Source organism: Paroedura picta, chromosome 3, assembly GCF_049243985.1.
Source record: "Paroedura picta isolate Pp20150507F chromosome 3, Ppicta_v3.0, whole genome shotgun sequence".
In the NCBI taxonomy this organism is placed as follows: Eukaryota; Metazoa; Chordata; class Lepidosauria; order Squamata; family Gekkonidae; genus Paroedura; species Paroedura picta.
This window is the reverse complement of record NC_135371.1, coordinates 137,305,835-137,324,707: the sequence shown is the minus strand read 5'-3', so window position 1 is coordinate 137,324,707 and position 18,873 is coordinate 137,305,835. Positions and strand designations below refer to the sequence as shown.

Below are 18,873 nucleotides of genomic sequence, written 5' to 3'. Positions count from 1 at the left end.
GGTACAATTACAGACTCAAAACATTATCTGACATTTTAAACATTTTTCTTTGTAGTTTGGTCTACTTTCTCAATGTCGTTTGGGGTTGCATACCATCTGAAAGACATTTTGTACCTATTTTCTACTAATGCCTAACTTGCTCTGAATCATGTGGGGAAAAGGTGATTGGCCGTTCCCAAGGGAACTTCCCACATTCTCTCATGCTTGTTAGCAGCTCTTATCTTGAAAGGCCTTGGATATGTCTTCCACCAACTAGATTCCAGATGTAAATGGCCATAGATCTGCCTTTAGACGAAATGCTAGATCGGATCTCACTTTAGGGGAAAACATTTGGCAAACAAGGCACATGCCCACATTATGTGTCTCCCAAGCACAGGAGACACGTTTATCAGAATGTGCAACTTCATACCACAATGCACTCATTTTTGAAACATGGCCTTGGAAGACATCAAAAAATAGATAAAGGAGATTTTTCTCTGAATCCCAAAAAACAACGAACACTAAGCTGAAAAATACAACAAAAGAACAAAGAGCAAAGCCTGGTAGGCCAGGTTACACCGATCAGAAAGTACTGGAGCTACTAGCAAACATGTTCACAGGGGCAAAAAAGGAACTGAAGGTAGGGGCACCCCACCCTAGGAACATGTTACCCGACCAGTGGGAAAACTGACACATGCACGGTAGGGAGGGAGGGTGCCTTCTTTGGAGTTTTTTAGCTAGTAAAAGATTCCTGTGGCAAGCCTGAACAGCCGCTGTCACAATGTAGGGCTGCACTACAAGATGGAAGATGAACAAGAAGTAAGCAAGCCCAAGGTTCATATACAAACCATGCTCTGCTATTATGCCTGAACACAGCCAAAAAACTGATGCTTGTGTTTCTGTGCAATACACACACGCCAGGAGTAAAAGAAGAAGAGGAGTTTTATATACCCTGCCTTTTTCGACCTGAAGGAGTCTCAAAGCGGCTTACAATTGCCTTCCTTTCCTCCCCCTTGTAAGGAAGGTGGGGCTGAGAGTTTAGTGACTAGCCAGTTTGATGTAGTGGTTAGGAGTACGGACTTCTAATCTGGCGAGCCGGGTTCGATTCTGCACTCCTTCACATGCAGCCAGTTGGGTGACCTTGGGCTCGCCACAGCACTGATAAAGCTGTCCTGACCAAGTAGTGATATCAGGGCTCTCTCCGCCTCCCCCACCTCACAGGGTGTCTGTTGTGGGGAGAGGAAAGGGTGTAAGCTGCTTTGAGCCTCCTTTGGGCAGAGAAAAACGGCATATAAGAACCAACTCTTTGTCTTCTTCTAGCCCAAGGTCACCCAGCTATCTGAATGAAACCCAATACTCTAAGCCAGGGGTAGTCAACCTGTGGTCCTCCAGATGTCCATGGACTACAATTCCCATGAATCCCTACCAGCAAATGCTGGCAGGGATTCATGGGAATTGTAGTCCATGGACATCTGGAGGACCACAGGTTGACTACCCCTGCTCTAAGCCACTACTCTTAACCACTACACCATGTTGGTGCTCAGGATAAAGGGATTTAGAGATCAATGACTATAAATATCGCAATAGGTCACGTTGTCTATATTCACTGTGCAGTCTCCCCCTCTCAAACCCAAATAGGTCCAATAAGTTGATAGTCAACCTTTTCTCATCTTTCACAAAGCTTTCCCCCCTGCAGAGAACAGAAATAGTAGAAAGCTCAAAAGACACTGAAAGAGACAGAACAGAAATATGACATGCAATAAAGGATATGTATAGTTTAAAAATGATTCCAATTTAACAGAACATGGTTAAAGAAGATAAATACCATCAGAAAAAGCTAAGGATGTTTTAAATGGACATCTCCTTGGTATTAAATCATTATTACCATGAAGTTGCTTCATATTTATCACACATCATAAGATTGTCACTGAACAAGAAATCCATCAGAAAGAAAGAAGAATATGATCAGACTATCCATTGATGCTTACTCATTGGAGTGTTTATCCCTATATTCAATGAACATGATGCCTTCCAACCCTGCCCATCGCTCTTCAGATTCAAGGACAGCATTCATATGGTCATAAGCAAAATCAGCAGAAACACTGAAGAGATGATGAACTGGAATTGTCCATAGCCATTCATGGATTCGGTCTTCAATGCAGTTGTTATACAAGGCAATCAAACGGTGCTCAATACTGAAAGAAGCAGAAGAAAGTAAGAACTGAAAAGGCTAAAATACAGTATATGATTCTTGAACTAAAAGAAAAATGTGGTTCACTGAACTGAACTTTAATAGTAATACTTCCATATTCATGGCCAATCTACTTTGATGAACTTTCCCCAAATAGGCGAATCTACAGAATTATTTTGGCTAACTGTGTATTTGTCTTAATCACCATTGTAACTGAGGCATAGAAATATAAGTCATTGTAGAGAGTCTTTAAAATGCAACTACAAGAGCTATTCCGGTTTGTTTTTATAATACAATAATAATAATGTTTAATATCTATACCACCCCTCCCCATATGGCCAGCAAACCAAAGCAGAACAACAGTACCCAAAGTTGGCAACCTACTACAAGTACAACAGCTATCAAACTGGGAGCTACAGTGAACCCCCAAACAAAACGCTGAAATAAAGAACTGTAAAGCTGAAAGAACTATAAAAATCAACTTTTAAAAGAAACACAACCCCAAGAAGAAAAGGCAAACAATGCTGCTCCTGAAATAAAAGAAGAAACACTGGGGGAAAGAAACAGTAAATCCCAAAGCACCTCCAAAACCCACCCCACTCACAGAAACCAAAAGAATAGTTTGGAAGAAGTGATTAGGAAAAGGAGGGGGGCAAATATCAGAATCCCTCAGTCAAACCATTGATGTCCTACAAGCTGCCAGAGTAAGCTCAGCTGTCAAGATCATTGCAGAAGACAATGGTTGACTGGGGAGCAACCAGCTCAGCTTGCAAAAGGCAATGCTACGATTGGCTGGCTGGGAGCAGGCTGTTATTCCAATTACCGTATTTGCTGGTATATAAGACGACTGGGCGTATAAGACTGACCGAGTCTGACTGACCCCAACATTTCCACTCAAAATAGAGTTTGTTACATTACATTACAGTACTATGGGCCACTATGGGCAGCTATGTCTATCCCAACTGAAGTGCACCCGGCGTATAGGACGACCCCCCACTTGGAGGCATGTTTTTCAGGGGGGGAAAGTAGTCTTATACGCCAGCAAATACTGTACCCGCATATAAGCCGAGGAGGGGTTTTAGTGCTAAAAGTTGTGCTGAAAAACTTGGCTTATATGCAAGTATATATGGTACATTAAAATTCAATTTAAAACTGCATTTCTCCCCGCATGCCCTCCACCAGTTATCCCAGCCTGGAAGTGATGTCAAACAGGGTGGGTAAAAAGGAGGAGATGGAGGGAGGCCCATAAAACTTTGTACTCCCCTGGTCTCAACTGTGGGCCTGGAGGAGGAATGCCATTTGACAGGCTCTGAAGAACTCTGACAGCTCCATCAAAGTCCAGAGGCAACTCATTCCACCATATTAGAGCCAGGTGCACAGCCTTGGGCTAGAAATGACCAGCAAATTGGTGTTTGCACTGTACAGTGCTCTCTGGGGGTCATTAGGAGGAGCCGTATTTCAGGAATGCAGGTCCATACTGCAACCTTGAACCTGATCTGAAACTCCACCAGCAACCAATGCAGCTGTTGGAATGCAGGTCAAATATGAATGCTCCATTGGGTTCCTGTGAGGACCCATGCCACTGCATTTTGTACCAGCTGTATTATCTGGATCAGGGACAAGGGTGGCCCTGCGTAGAGTGAGTCATATCTCAAAAGGCTACCATCTTTTCTCAACTTAAGCAGAAATTTGAAAACGCACCTCTTCTGAGATACAGTTACAAGGATTTTTGTCCCTCATAAGACTAAAATATCACAACCAAATAATCCTAACACACTGTAATTAGAATCATTTTATATACAATTCAATCCCGAAGTCCTGAACTTTCAAACCCCAAGTTATATAGCACCTACCGCGATTCTGAAAACACATCTTTGACAGAATTGACTTCATTTACTACATCTTCTCGAGGCTTCTCCAGACAAAGAAGCCTGCATAGTTGTGTCAGGTCATTTCTTATGGTTGGAAGCCCATAGTCTTCTAAGTGAAGGATGATTAATGCCAGGCCAAGTTTGTTCTGCACTACTGTGCTGTGAGGTGAGGTATTCGTACACTTCTGGCAAAGAACCTGACAAGCTGTTTCTCTTACGTAATCCAATATCAACTCTTTCACCTAAATAAAAAAAGAAAATGATAAGAAAAGTCTATTCCAAAAAGCACCTCCTTTCTCTAGTAGTAATTTTGCTTTTTGATCATAAGGTCTTAGCAAGATGATCACTTCTAAGCAGGACTTATTCCTGACTATCCTCTAGAGTACCGGTCCCCAACCTTCTTCTGGGCGAGGACTGCTTCCGGGGGTGGGGAGAGCCGGTGGCCCAGGGGCCGCGCATGCGTGTTTTTGCCAGCAGGGGGAGCAACGCGCATGCACAGCAGCTCCGCGCATTCGCATTTGTGTCGCTGGCGTGCCAGCAGCTGCGCCTACCTCTCCCCCCCCCTCAGTGAGCAGCTATCTGGGCCGCGAGCAAGCTTCTCACTGTGAGGGGGGGAGGCAGGTGCGGCCGCCGGCAGCCCGGTACTGTGGCCTTCGTGACCCGGTACTAGGCCGCAGACTGGGGGTTGAGGACCCCTGCTCTAGAGCAGGGATAGTCAACCCGTGGTCCTCCAGATGTTCATGGACTACAATTCCCACAAGCCCCTGCCAGCACAGGGGCTCATGGGAATTGTAGACCATGAACATCTGGAGGACCACAGGTTGACTACCCCTGCTCTAGAGAGATAACAGTAGCTCAATTGCAAACAGGAAGCTTATACATATTGGGCTGCATTCAAATACTTCGGATATTTAGTATACATTTAAAATAAACTCATAAAATATTATCAGAGTCCAGTGCCACCTTTAAGTCCAGTGGTTTATACAAGCTGTGATTTATACAAGCTGTGAGCTTTCACAAGTGCAAGCATTCTTCCTCAGACAATGAACTGGGAATATATAATAAAAAATAATCCTGTTAAATTATTAAACTGTGTCACAACATCCAAATACAGCCATATGATAATTATTTGCTAAAACAGCCTATCAGACCCCTCAGATTCAGTTGTAGTTCATAAAAAACACAGGAGAAATAAAACTGTCTATGTTAGTGACAAAGGGCTTACACTTTACCATTTGTTACTTGCCCCATCTGGTAAACGATAAAGTTTAAGCCCTTTGTCACTAACATAGACAGTTTTATTTCTCCAAACTTTTTGTGAACTACAACTGAATCTTAGGGGACTGACTGTTTTAGCAAACAATTATCATATGGTTGTATTTGGATGTTTTGACACAGTTTACTAATTTAACACAATTAACTTTCGCTTATATATTCCCACTGTCATGAGGGGTCAATTCATAGTCTGAGGAAGAGTGCTTGCACTCGAAAGCTCACGCCTTGAATAAATCTTTGTTGGTCTAAAAGGTGCCACTGGACTCTGATTTTGTTCTGTTATGCTGCTTCAGACCAACACAGCTCCCTACCTGAATCTATCATCATATAAATTATGGTTGCACATAGTGCAATCATTTCACTACAGCAATGCATGATGACGTTTTGAAAAGAGAATAAGGTCAAGGGTTCCATGACAACTGTTTCCACTTAGCAGTTAAGCAGTCCAGTGTTTCAAGACTCCCATTTTGCAGGGCCTTAAGGTGATCTACCACTTCCCAACTACCTGGCATGCATCTCTAATCAGATTGGGACAAGAAGTAGAATCTAAAAAATGCTGCTGGCAGGGAGAGGCCAAGTAAGCACATACCCCTCCAACATGACACAGTGGCAAAGGGGCCAGGAAAAACAAGCCACAATCCACATCCATTCTCCTTGCTTCATTTTGAATGAAATATTATTTTCTCGGAGACGACTGAAGATGGCGCCGTAACAGCTGGGCTTCTGTCCGGCTCTTAAGCCATGCTGAGGGTCAGGAGCAACCGCGCCTGGCAGACCTGAGCAGATACGCAAATCTCGCTCGCCGGTCGCCCCAGGAACTGGGAACGGCATCCTGAGGGTCCTACAGATCCGTGGAGACTGGGTTCTCCGGATCGCTGCGGCATGTGCTCAAGTTCATGATGGCGCCCTTGTCGTAAATAACTTTCTAAGCCTGAAACGACCAGCTGACCCTACATTCTTCCCAGATCATCTTTTACCAGACTGACAGGAGCCGAAGTCTACAACAGTAAAGACTGTGAGTTTTCTGGCTTTTCCTTTTCTTTCCCCACAAGCTCTCCCCCCCCCCCCTCAACCAATTTACAAGTGAATTCTTTCGTCGAGTGAGAGGCTCCCAGCTAATTATACTCACTAACCAAACAAAGAGAGAGCTTAAAGAAAAGAGAGACTTTAAAGCTTTGTTGGAGAGAGTTCAGTGGGGGACGCTGACTTAATACGGAGATCGACAAACTGATAATTTTGGATCGCTCATGCTCCCGCGAGACCTCACGAGACTTTCTGTTTATAGTTTGTGACTGCCTAGAACTATGGAAAAATTAACTAAGGCACAGCTTTTCCATTTGTTATGCGAAGGGAATTCAAAGATACTGAAAGCAGTCAATAAGGTGGAAAAGAAAATCCGAAAGACTAAGAAAGAGCTTTTAGACAGAACCGACGGTTTGGAAAAAACAGCTGATGAAAACACAACTCAGCCAACAATACTTCAAACGAGAATTCAATGTCTGGAAGTTAATCAACAGGAGGGGGAGAGAGCTAGGGACGTAAAAATCAAAAGCACCTTGGAAGAACTTGGGAAAACAGATTTAAGGAAGGAAAGTATCGAAAACCTGGAAGTCTATTTAGAGCATTTGGATTAACAAAATAAAAAGAGTCTATTCAAAGGCGACAGCACGCAGGAAGCTATCAGGAGATATCTCTGTGTGACCAGAGGAAGAGATCCGGATTGATAAAGTATACAGAGCCTACTTAAAGGCGACTGTAAGCAAGAATCAAGCAAGAGACTTCTTTGGCCCTGACAGAAGGACAACTAGAAATACTCTATGTAGGAATCATCAGGCGTTACAATGGAAAAAAACACAATTTCATTTTCTGTGACCACCTGAAGGATGTGATGAATAGTGGAGCATTCTCCTGGTTTCCTGTGGGAAAGACAGCAGCAGTAACTTTTAGGTCAGGACCAATATATGAAAGGAACTGACTTTATATTATCTAAGACAATAATAGAATATATTCTTATAATAGATTATACTCTCATATGTATCAACAATCACTCTGCTAAGAAAGATGGTAATAACTTCTAGTTCAGGATCAATATGTGATGGGAATTGAATATGTATGCCAATATGTATGCTAAAAGAGGATGGCAAACTATACTTCATATGTATTAACAAGACAGCAGCAGTAACTCTTAGGTCAGGGCCAATTTATGAAGGGGACCGACCTTATATCACTTAAGATAATAATAGAATATATTCTTATAACCGATCATACTCTCATATGTATTAACAATCATTTTGCTAAGAAAGATGGTAAAAACTTCTAGATTAGGATTAATATGTAATGGGAACTGAATATGTATGTTAAAAGAGGATGGCAAACCATATCAGCTGGTCGCTTTTTTCCTCTTTACTTTTCTGTAAATGCTTCATATAATAATAAATAATAAAATTATTTTTAAAAAATATTATTTTCTCCATTTCTTTCTCACAGTACCCATTCCTTGACTGGTTTTCTGCCAACTACTGTCTGTCTTCAGTTGCTCCTGAAAGAAACAACTGTACTGGGAAACAGCCTGTGAGTTTGCTCAAATGGCAACCATCAGAGGACTGTTTTACCTGCACGAGGTAGAGGGGAGTAGTATGGCATTTGGTAGAAAGCTGACATGAAGTTCAATGAAGGGGGGAGGGGGGGCCAAGCGACTTTAAAGAGAGGCATCAGAAGGAAGTAAATGCTTCTTCAGAAAGCTTTGTTTCAGTTACCTGTTTCTCTCCGAACTGTAATTCTGTCCATTCTTTTGGTTTCATCTCATGTACCATTTGTTTTCTATTCACCAAATAAAACTGACGGAGCTGTTGGAGAAAGTTCCTGACATTGATCGGAGTCCAGGTTTGCAGGATACTGAAGAGGCTCTCCAACATTACTTTTGCTGCAATTTTCTTCCCTTCCACAATCGCTCTCTCTTGATTTCCAAATCCTGGAATATTGTTTTTGAAACGGCTCCACAAACCCTCCGAGGGTTTAACACATACTATATCATCATACTGATGCCAGTCTGTTAAAACAAGCATTTTTTTCAGATTTTATCACAGGAGACATAAGGCTGAATAACACAACTCAGCTAAAAGTATATGAGGAAAGCCACCTCCCATTTGCTGAACATAGTAGGGGAATCCAGTTCTGTTTTCCACCAAAGCTCATAAAGTTTCCATCATGCAAGACAGAAGGACATGTCAAGCAGTTCATGATCATCACATGATGCCCATATCACCACCTTCTAGTCACCATTTCAACATAGCTGCTTAATATACTTTCTTCAAGATGAGTCTCAAGATACATACAAACAGACATATATAATTTTCCCTCAGGTCTGCAAACTCTTTCTGGGATTGACCTTTCCCATATATATCAGTCACATAACAATATTCTGGCCTTAACAAATCAAGACATCTATACTACAGTTTGACAGCAAGTCTCTTCCTTTCTCTTGTCAAGTTGAATTTTATGTATTCAATACAGTTTATCACTCAGTCAATAGATTCTGTACATTCAATTAAGACCACTCACCTATCAGGAAGTTTCTTACCTGTATCAATTAGATCATTATAACTTATGTACATACAACGATTCACATGTCCTTTTTGACAATTTTTATAAATGAATTCATACTCTCCTTTCTTGCCACGCGAAACATAGTATTTATAGGGAATGTATTTATTCATGTTATCTTTAGAAATGTTAGTCCAGCCATGAAATAAGTGACCATGCTGCCCAAGATCCCTGTTTGAAAACAGAATTTGTACATATGTTCATATGCTTTATGAAAAGAGAAAAGGCCATCAATTTGAACATTCTGCATGAGGTTGGACTAGATGACCCTGGAGGTCATTTCCAATGTTAGGATTCAATTATTCCAAGCAACACATCTATTGTTCTAACAAAACCTTTGAAGGAAAACAGAGCTCTCGGATTGGGTCATATTTGAACTGGTTTTCCTTGGAAGAGTATGACCTTAGAAGGCACTGGTCCAATGCTACTATGGAGTGAAGATTGAGCACTGTGTGATTCTGGAAAGGTGGGAGTGTTCCACTGAAAACTACCTGTGTGGGTAGATTTCTTGTCCTCTCCCTAACTTGACAAGGGGGTGGCCTCCTTCTTGTCAAGGTTTTCTCCTAAAAATTTGCCTTTAAGAAAGTCAACTAGCTAAAGCAGCCTTGGTAGAAGCTTTCTAGCTTAAAATCTTCAGCCACGGAGTGCTGCACTCTGACATGCTCTGACTAAAAACTTCGCGGAGTCCAGACTGGCATCTGAAATTAAGCATATTACTTCCTCTACTCTGTGAACTAATCCTTCTCCCAACTATTTTCTTAACTTAAAGGAAAGTGGCCCGGGCTATGCTGGAAATGGCTGATGATGCCTTTATAGGTAAAACGACTGCTTTGTTGGATCTACAGAGGCATCACATCTTCAATCAGTGGTATCCTTTGAAGATCATTGGCCCTTCCTGGCCAGGTCCAGGCCAGAGACCAGGTTTGCACCTGGAGCATTCATTGTGAAAACCTGGAGAAGCCTGGTGGTCTTGGGGGGGGGTAAGTATAGCCTTCAACAATGAAGCCTCTAGGTGACTGGTATAGCCAAATTCACTTTAATTTTCAAAGTGAACAAGAGGATAAGAAAAAGCAGAATGATTTTGCAACAGCCATTTTCAACCTTTTGACCATGGGGGAGCCCCTGAAATAAATTTTCAGACTTTGAGGAACCCCGGAAGTGACATCAGCTGGCCATGCCCCCTGCCACACCCCCACAGGAGTGACATCACTACTCGCATCCTTAGTCCTCGTTTTATTCCCTCCCCATGGCTTCTCAGTAGGAGCAGAGAAGACAGCCTGAATCCCCGCACCCATATCATGCCACTTCCCAGCTCCCGCAGACCCCCTTCAGAACTCCCATGGACCCCTGATTGGGAATCCTTGCCCCAGAGATAGACAAAGGAGAGATAAATGAGGTAAATAAAAGCAATCCAAGAACTCAAGGAGAATGAAAAAATGGAAGCCGTGCACATGCATTGAGGCAGGAACTAAAAACTGAATGTAGTAGATGGAAAAGAGCAACCAACCACCTGTCTCTACGGATGCTGGGAAAGATACTACCCTAAGCATCCTCTTCTCTACAAGTGAAAACATCTCATTAAAACACATAGACAGACTGAAGTTAAGCAGAATAAAATGCTTTTAAATTTTTTTAGATTTATAGGCTACCCCTTGGACCTGTCATCTCAGGGTGGAATACAACATACAACATCCTGTGGAGACTTATGGGTCCACATGGATTCCTGACTACTCTGCAGGACCCAATGCCTCACAGCAATTCTCTGAATGGACTAGTCAGTGACTGGAACAACAGAATGCTGACTGCCATTGACGAGACTGCTGCCTGACATCCTCTCCACCCCTGTCCTAAGTGGGCTCCCTGGTACACAGAGGAGCTTGAGGTGAGATGACTAGAGCGAGTTTGGAGGAAGACTAACAACGAAGCATTGAGAACATCTTATAGAATGTACATGAAAGCCTATTAGATGGCGGTGAAGTCAGTAAAATGCAACTTTTACTCAACTTCCATTACAGCTGCAAACTCACGCCCAGAACAATTATTTCGGATAGTTTGGTCACCCACTGCCCTAGAGGAAGAGCACCAAAATAATAGTCAATCAGGAATTATCTTTGAGGCATTCACAGACTACTTTGCAGACCAAATCTCCACACTCTGCTGTGACCTACTCCAACTTTGGACAGAGAAAGCAAACTATAGGCCCCTTGGCTAACTCTGGCGGGAACATTGAGTAACTTCAGACAACTCACACTGACTCAAGTGGACAGGATGCTAGCTTCAGCTTGGGCAACCACATGCCCATTGGATCCCGGTCCATCATGGCTACTCAAAACAACTGACATAAGGATAGTAGCCCCCGTCTGAGAGATAATCAACCTTTCTCTCAAAGGGAGAATTTCCGGAGGGACTGAAAGAGGCAGTGGTATTCCTGTTGCTGAAAAAACCATCACTGGATCAGTGAAAGCCTTCCAACTACCAACCTATCTAGCACCTAGCGTTTATGGGGAAAATAGTGGAAAGGACTGTTGCGGAACAAATATCAGCATTCCTAGAAGTTGCAGTCCTGGATCCATCCCAGTCAGGCTTCTCACCTGGCCATGGGATAGAAACTGCATTAGTTGCCCTAACGGAAAACCTCCACAGTCAGCTGGACTGAGGCAGGTCAGAGAAGCTTGAGCTATTAGACCTCACAGCAGCATTTCACACAGTCAACCGTGAGATCCTAGCTCACCACACCACATCACCAATGCTGGAATTCGAGGGACAGCCCTTCTTTCTCTAGAGATCTTCTTTCTCCAGAGTCGCAGACAGAGGGTAGCAATAGGAGAGACAATCAAGCCATTACCAGCTCACATGTGGAATCACACAGGAAACAGTCCTCTCTCCAATTTTCACATCTTTATCTTTATGTTCCCTCTTGCTCAGCTGGTGTGAAGGTTTGGCCTGGGATCTCATCCACATGCTGACGACACCCAGCTCTTCCTCTTGATGAATGACTGCCCTGATTATCCCCCAGAAGCCTTAGCCAGATGTCTGGAAGCAGTGATGAGGTGGCTCAAGCAGAGTCTCAACCTCAAGCAGAGTCTCAACCAGAGTCTCAAAGGCTCAACCTTTCAAAGATGGAGATCCTATGGCTAAGCAGGAAGGGTCCAAGGAAGGAAGTGCGTTCCCCCAACCTGGACAGCGTACAGCTATCAGTGACTCACTCCACCAGGAACCTGGGTTTGATTCTTGATGCCTCCCTGTCTATGGAGGCTCAGGTCACAAGAGTAGCGGGGCTGCTATTCTTTCACCTGTGTCAAGCCAAACTACTTGGCCCCAGAACACCTAGCCACAGTGACCCATACAACACCTCTAGACTGGACTTCTGCAATTTGTTCTATGCAGGCCTACCCTTAGCCTTGATCCAGAAACTGCAGTTGGTCCAGAACACAGTGATCAGGGTCCTCAGAAAAATATCTTGGAGTTCCTACATCTGGCCTGCTCTCCAGCTTGGCGAAGATGGAAAAATGCCGGCTTTGCTACTTTCATGACTCGAGCCTTCTCAAAGAGGCATCAAGAAACACACCCAAATTTCTGTCCACATGTGCAGTTGTTAATCACACTCCATCCAGGACCCCCCTAGTCACAGAATCTCCATCTTCAAATGGTTCAGCTTCAGATGTCTACCCTTGAGCCACCCCACCATGGCTTCCAAACACCTGGGTAATGAGTTCAGAGGGGCATCCAGTAGGTTATCCATCAGAAGACAGAGCTGGGTATCATCCATATATTGGTGACACTGAAGCCCTTTGCTCCAGATCAGCTGAGCAAGAGGGCACCATAAAGATGCTGAATAATGTTGGGGAGAGAATTACTCCCTGCTGAACTCCACATCGGAATTGGCAGACCTGCGATTGATTCTCCCTTATTGCCACTCTATATCCTCAGTCATGGAGAAAAGAGGTAACTCACTGATGGTCTATCTCCCATATCCCCACACTGATGAGGCAGTGAGCTAAAAGCTCATCATCTACCATGTCAAACACTGCTGTAAAATCTTATAATACAAGCAGTGCTGACACACCTGGGACCAGCTGTCTGCAGAGATGATCTGTCAGGGCAACGAGAGCCATCTCCACTCTATGGCCAGGACAGAAGCCAGACTGGAATGGGTCAAGAACCAATTCTTCCTCTAGGATAGCGATCCCCAACCTGTGGGCTGTGGACCACATGTGGTCCTTCGACTAATTGGAGGTGGGCCCCGAAGGACACCTTCTCCCCCCCCCCGGCCCTTTACTTCATCCCCCCCGGCCCTTTACAACACACTTTGGGTGTCATTGTCTCCCATCACTCCCAGATGGGACTATCTTGTTGCAGAGAAACAAGCTCAGGGTTCCCATTGATTTGTCATTGTCATGAGTTAAAATTTCCATGAAAATAAAATGTTCCTTATGTTCATTGTTGTGGCGTGTCTGTATCTTATTTTGAAGGTATGTTTAAACATTACCATAGCGACCAGAGAGCGTTAGGGCAGTGGTTGAGAGTAGAGGAGTAAACTACCCCCCCCCCACCGGGCCTCAGTAAAAGGCGTTGAGTGGTCCCCGGCGTTGAGTGGTCTCCGGTGATAAAAAGGTTGGGGACCACTGCTCTAGGAGATCCAGTTTGGTGTAGTGGTTAGGAATGTGGACTTCTAATCTGGCATGCCGGGTTCGATTCTGCACTCCCCCACATGCAGCCAGCTGGGTGACCTTGGGCTCGCCATGGCACTGATAAAACTGTTCTGACCGAGCAGTGATATCAGAGCTCTCTCAGCCTCACCCACCCCACAGGGTGTCTGTTGTGGGGAGAGGAAAGGGAAGGCGACTGTAAGCCGCTTTGAGCTTCCTTCAGGTAGACAAAAGCAGCTTATAAGAACCAACTCTCCCTTCTTCTTCTAGGTATGCTAGCAACTGTCTGCAGCTGTTCACACAACCACCTTTCCCTAGGAACACGTAATGCAACACAGAGCGGTAGCAGGCTGGGTCTTGCAGATCCAGTGATAACTTCTTCAATAGAAGGTGTACCACCACCTCCTTCAGACTACCTGGGAAGGTCCCTGTTGTGGGGAGATGAAAGGAATCGTGATTGTAAGCCTCTCTGAGATTCCTTCAAGTAGTAAAAAGTGGGATATAAAAAAACAGCTCTTCTTCTAAAGAGCCAGCTTGGTGTAGTGGTTAGGAGCACCGACTTCTAATCTGGCAAACTGGGTTTGATGCCCTCCTCCTCCACATGCATCCATCTGGGTGACCTTGGGCTCACCTCAGCACTGATAACGCTGTTCTGAGCAAGCAGTAATATCAGGGCTCTCTCAGCCTCAACTACCTCACAGGGTGTCTGTTGTGGGGAGAGGAAAGGGAAGGCGATTGTAAGCCACTTTCAGACTCCTTCTGGTAGAGAAAAGCGGCATATAAGACCCAGCTCTTCTTCTTCTAAACAGAGGTATTGAAAAAATATTACCATAGCAGAGAACATAACCTCACCAAAACGTTTTGTTATTGAATCCTGCATATTTTAGAACATAGAGAATTGTACTTACTTTGACCAAGTCAGCTCACAAATGTTTTTCCAGTTTCCAAAGTTAGAAATGCCTTCTGCTCTAACAAATACTTTATGATGCTCAAGATCCAACTTGAAGTCCTTAGACAGTATTGCATGAAAGTATACTGTAATTCTATCACTGACGTTCACCTGGCTGCAATGGCAAGAAAAGTCACTCGGTGAGTCAATTGTCATGAAATATTGAAATTTAAAACTAAAAATCTTTATTTTAAAGGGAGGGAGAATACAGAAGCTGAGAAAGTATACAGTACCATGGTATGGAAAACAGAAAATAAACTTTCAGAATCTGCAAGAGAAGTTCTAATAGAAATCCAAGTATCACTGGGGGAAAAAGCTTTCTCTTATGAAAACTAACAGATATTTATACTATGAAACAATAGGAATCATATTCCTAAACAATTCAAAAGTATAGCTAGATGTATACAATCCGTAAGGTGTAGATGTTTTCCCCATGGATGTTCCCACATGTGTAGTTTTCCCTACTGCTGCTGCACCTGCTGATTCTGCAGAGCAGCAGCAGGGATTTTACACAGCAGATCCTTCCATAGTTTTCCCACCATTTTGATCAGCAAATAAATACTGTTATGTCATATGCATATCAAGTCCTCTTTAATTTTGTTAAAGGCTCCAGCCCTGTCCATTGCAAAGATATACTCTTTCCTTTATTTTTCTGCAATAAAACGGCCTAGAGAGATTTAACTATTATTTTAAAATTAAAGTTGGAACTCCATGTTACTTGGAAAACAAAGCACATATCCTAACTGGAATTACCTAGGACGTAAAAGTTTAGATGTCTGTGCAATTTAGAAAACATGTTACAAAATTATATAAGCATTTATTGTGCACAGCTTTTATCATATGCAATTATCATATATAATCTTAGTCCTTAGACCTGACACATTTCGACCCTCACTGGGTCTTTTTCAGAGGATTCTTTTTTGACACACATACATTGATGAAATACAAAATACACAAAGCGGCCAGTAAAATAAATAAATTATAAGAACCTGTAAAAGGTAAGAAAATGGAATAATTGATACAAATCTGAACAATAATAGCCTATGGGCTTTGCATGTGATTTTAACGTTAAATAATATTGAGAGCCAAGTTGGTGTAGTAGTTTGGAGTGCCTGACTTCTAATCTGGCAAGCTGTATTTAATTCCCCCTCCTCCATATGCAGCCAGCTGGGTGACCTTGGGCTGGTCACAGCACTGATAAAGCTGTTCTGACTGAGCAGTGATCAGGGCTCTCTCAGCCTCACCCACCTCACAGGGTGTCTGTTGTGGGGAGAGGAAAGGGAAGGCGACTGTAAGCTACTTTGAGATGCCTTTGGGTAGAGAAAAGCAGCATATAAAAACCAACTCTTCTTCTTCGTGAAATCTTTTTACAATAAACGTTTATATAATTTTGTTTTATTTATTTATTTATTTTACATTTCTATCCCACCGCTCCCACAAGGCAACCTATCGCATTGCTGGCTCACAATATAAAACCCCAATGCATAAAATCCTGATTGCTAAAAACCTCAATAAAAACCAACACTAACCTCGGGATGGATGAGGGCTGATGACCTCAGTCTGCCTTGTGGCCCCACTAGATTTCAAAAATTGCATTGACATCCAACCTTTCAGATCCTAGCTAATTCAAGTTAGGTTTTCTGTTTATGTGGGCTGGACTAGGAAAATACGAATTTCTCATCCATACGGGAGTCACCCAGGCTTTCCTGCAATTTTCCTCAAAACTTCACAGCAAGGCCAATTTCAGAAAGATCAGAGAAAAGCCAACTCACAAAGGTATAAACCCTGACTTGTATAACTGATACCTTCTGACATTTGAAATGTCTATGGATAGCTCAAAAAACCTTACAAATCCAAGTTTAGAACATACAAAGTACAATAAACCCCCAAATTACCTACCCCTTATATAGCCTACTTGATTAGGTGCTTCTGCTTTAGTTGTGCTTTAGTAGAAACCAGTCTTCAATAAAAAACTGATATTGGTTCATTCTTACTATTTTTCAATACCATTTTTACAACTGTGAGAGCAATACCTTATGTTTATCTGTTGCTTTTGATTGTTCTGATCTGATTGTTGCTTTTTTTTATTTGATGCAGCAGGTTTTCCGTCTTCCTCAGTTCCTTTTATCTGAATTGCTGATTTTTCACAGGTAATTCCTTCTTCAGTTGTTTTTTCTTCCAGCTTTATTTTCTATAACATATGTTTAATGCATGGTTAAAAGTAATTATGGTCACATATGCCTAGTCAAATTCAACTTTATTTGTGCCACATATCTATATCATTTCTGGAGCACCCTTTGATTTGTGGTTGAACCACGAACCAATACATGCTGGGAAGTTGGTTTGTTAACCAAACCTGTTCATGACCACTGTTTCCTGTTCCCCGCCATTTTTGTGGGCAGCAGGAATAGTCCAATGGTTATGTCCCCCAAAACCAAGACACTTGACAGGCAAGACTGTATCTCAAGTTGGACGGTTCTAACCAGTGATTTCAAAGGCACAGATTTCCTGTGCTATGCTGGGACAGATATGTTCACTGTCAGGCTAGTAAAGCAAGAGGATTCTTTATCCCATAAGCTTGCCAAGGATAGGTGGGTTTTTTTCCTGGCTTTTGGACTTCCCATTGACTTCCCAAGGTTTCGTGTGAGTGCTTGTAGTTTCAGAGTGAGAGCAGCTTAGGTGATAATACCGGTATTAATGTAGGGGTCTGCTACAGACCACCAGGCCAGGAAGAAAACTTGGATAAGATGCGCCTAGACCAGATTACAAAATTCTTAATAGGCAAGGCACAGCGGTCATGGGAGATCGAGGCAGGTCAGTGCTGCTAATACTCAATCTCACAGCAGCATTTGACACAGTAGATCACAAATTGCTAGCTCACTTTCTTGCTGATGCCAGGATATGAGGGATAGCGCTTAAATGGCTCATCTCTTCGCTCTGAGGTCACAAACAGAGTAGCAATAGGAGAGAACCTATTTCATTGCTTGCAACTCCACTGTGGGGTGCTGCAAGGAGCAGTTCTCTCTCCAGTCCTATTTAATATCTTTATGTGCCCTCTAACCCAGCTGATAAGGAGGTTTGGACTCATACATCATCAATATGCTGATGACACCCAGTTCTTTCCTGACGCACCCCCAGACTTATTAGCCAGATGGAAGCAATGACGAGCTGACTCAAGCGAAGCTGTCTGAAGCTTAATCCTGCAAAGACGGAAATCATGTGGTTCAGTAGGAAAGGGCCAAACAAGGAAGCTCAACTGCCCAACCTGGATGGCTTGCAACTGTCAGTATGATCTTTGACACCTCCCTTTCCATGGAGGAACAGATTGCAAAAGTAGCCCAGTTGGTGTTCTTCCACCTAAGCCAAGCCAAGCTACTTGTGCCCTACCTGGCCCCAGAATACCTACCCACAATGATCCAGGCAACAGTTGCCTCTAGGCTGGATTTCTGTAACTTGCTCAATGTAGGCCTGCCCTTATCCCTGACCCAGAAACTCCAACTGGTGCACAATGTGGCAGCCAGAGTTCTTATGGAAACTGTACCTCATCTTTTCCCTCTGATCTCTCCCTTCATTATTTTTATTATTACTACTATTATTATTCAATTTATTTTCTGCCACTCCCAAGACCAGCTCATGGCAGGTTACAAACGTTCATAAAACCCCCGATAAAACCCCATTTAAACGGACAACAAAATCACAGTAAAACAGAACAACATGGCAGTAATACTTCCAACTCCCCAACCCCCCATCCCAACCTCTGGAGGGTTGGAAAGAGAGGTCAAGATGACAGGAACTGCCTGTTGCCTGACACCGGGGGACCCTGCCGATCTTCCTCAACACCCCGACCTCAACCATAGACCAGGCAGAAGAGCTCCATTTTGCAGGCCCTGCAGAATGCCAAAAGCTACCACAGGGAGCCCTGCTGCTTTTCAACAACTCCCTACCCCCTTCCTCCTGAAAGTGGGAGTTTATTCTCTCCCTGCACCCTTGAAATGGTAAACTAGTGGATTTGTGTAGCTCTGATTCAGCCATTTGGCCAGTCTCCCCCAGCCTGCTTGTCTCCAGTTTTTGCACCTGGCTAGGATCAAACATTCTCTCATGGGCAGGGGTTTTCCCACGTATCTTGAAAGGAGGGTGGGGAGCCTTCTCTTGTGTCTGTAATGTCCTGGCCCGATCTCAGTGCCTTGTTGCAGTCAATCCTTCTGTTCTACATGTTACCTTTGGCAGAGTGTTTGCCTGTGTGTCTCTTATTCAATAAACTAACTTTTGGTTAAGTGCCTGAGTTGTGGTATTTGCCGTGTTGGAAAATGAGAAAGGACTTCACAGCAGCGCTCACTTAAGTCCATGAAAGGAACA

At 43.3% G+C, this 18,873-nt stretch overlaps 1 protein-coding gene across 7 annotated transcripts in view; it reads right to left on the bottom strand.

The window, feature by feature from the left end:
* The window catches only part of RNF213 (ring finger protein 213), a 135,791-nt gene that overhangs the window by 95,858 nt on the left and 21,060 nt on the right, over positions 1-18,873 (bottom strand). For all 7 annotated transcript variants that reach the window (XM_077328190.1, XM_077328195.1, XM_077328193.1 and 4 more), the window contains 6 exons: positions 16,551-16,708; positions 14,477-14,632; positions 8,897-9,090; positions 8,073-8,365; positions 4,024-4,283; positions 1,968-2,174 (listed from right to left, as the gene is read on the bottom strand). In XM_077328190.1, the coding sequence (XP_077184305.1) occupies positions 1,968-2,174; positions 4,024-4,283; positions 8,073-8,365; positions 8,897-9,090; positions 14,477-14,632; positions 16,551-16,708 (1,268 nt within the window). The remainder of the gene's footprint in view (positions 1-1,967; positions 2,175-4,023; positions 4,284-8,072; positions 8,366-8,896; positions 9,091-14,476; positions 14,633-16,550; positions 16,709-18,873) is intronic.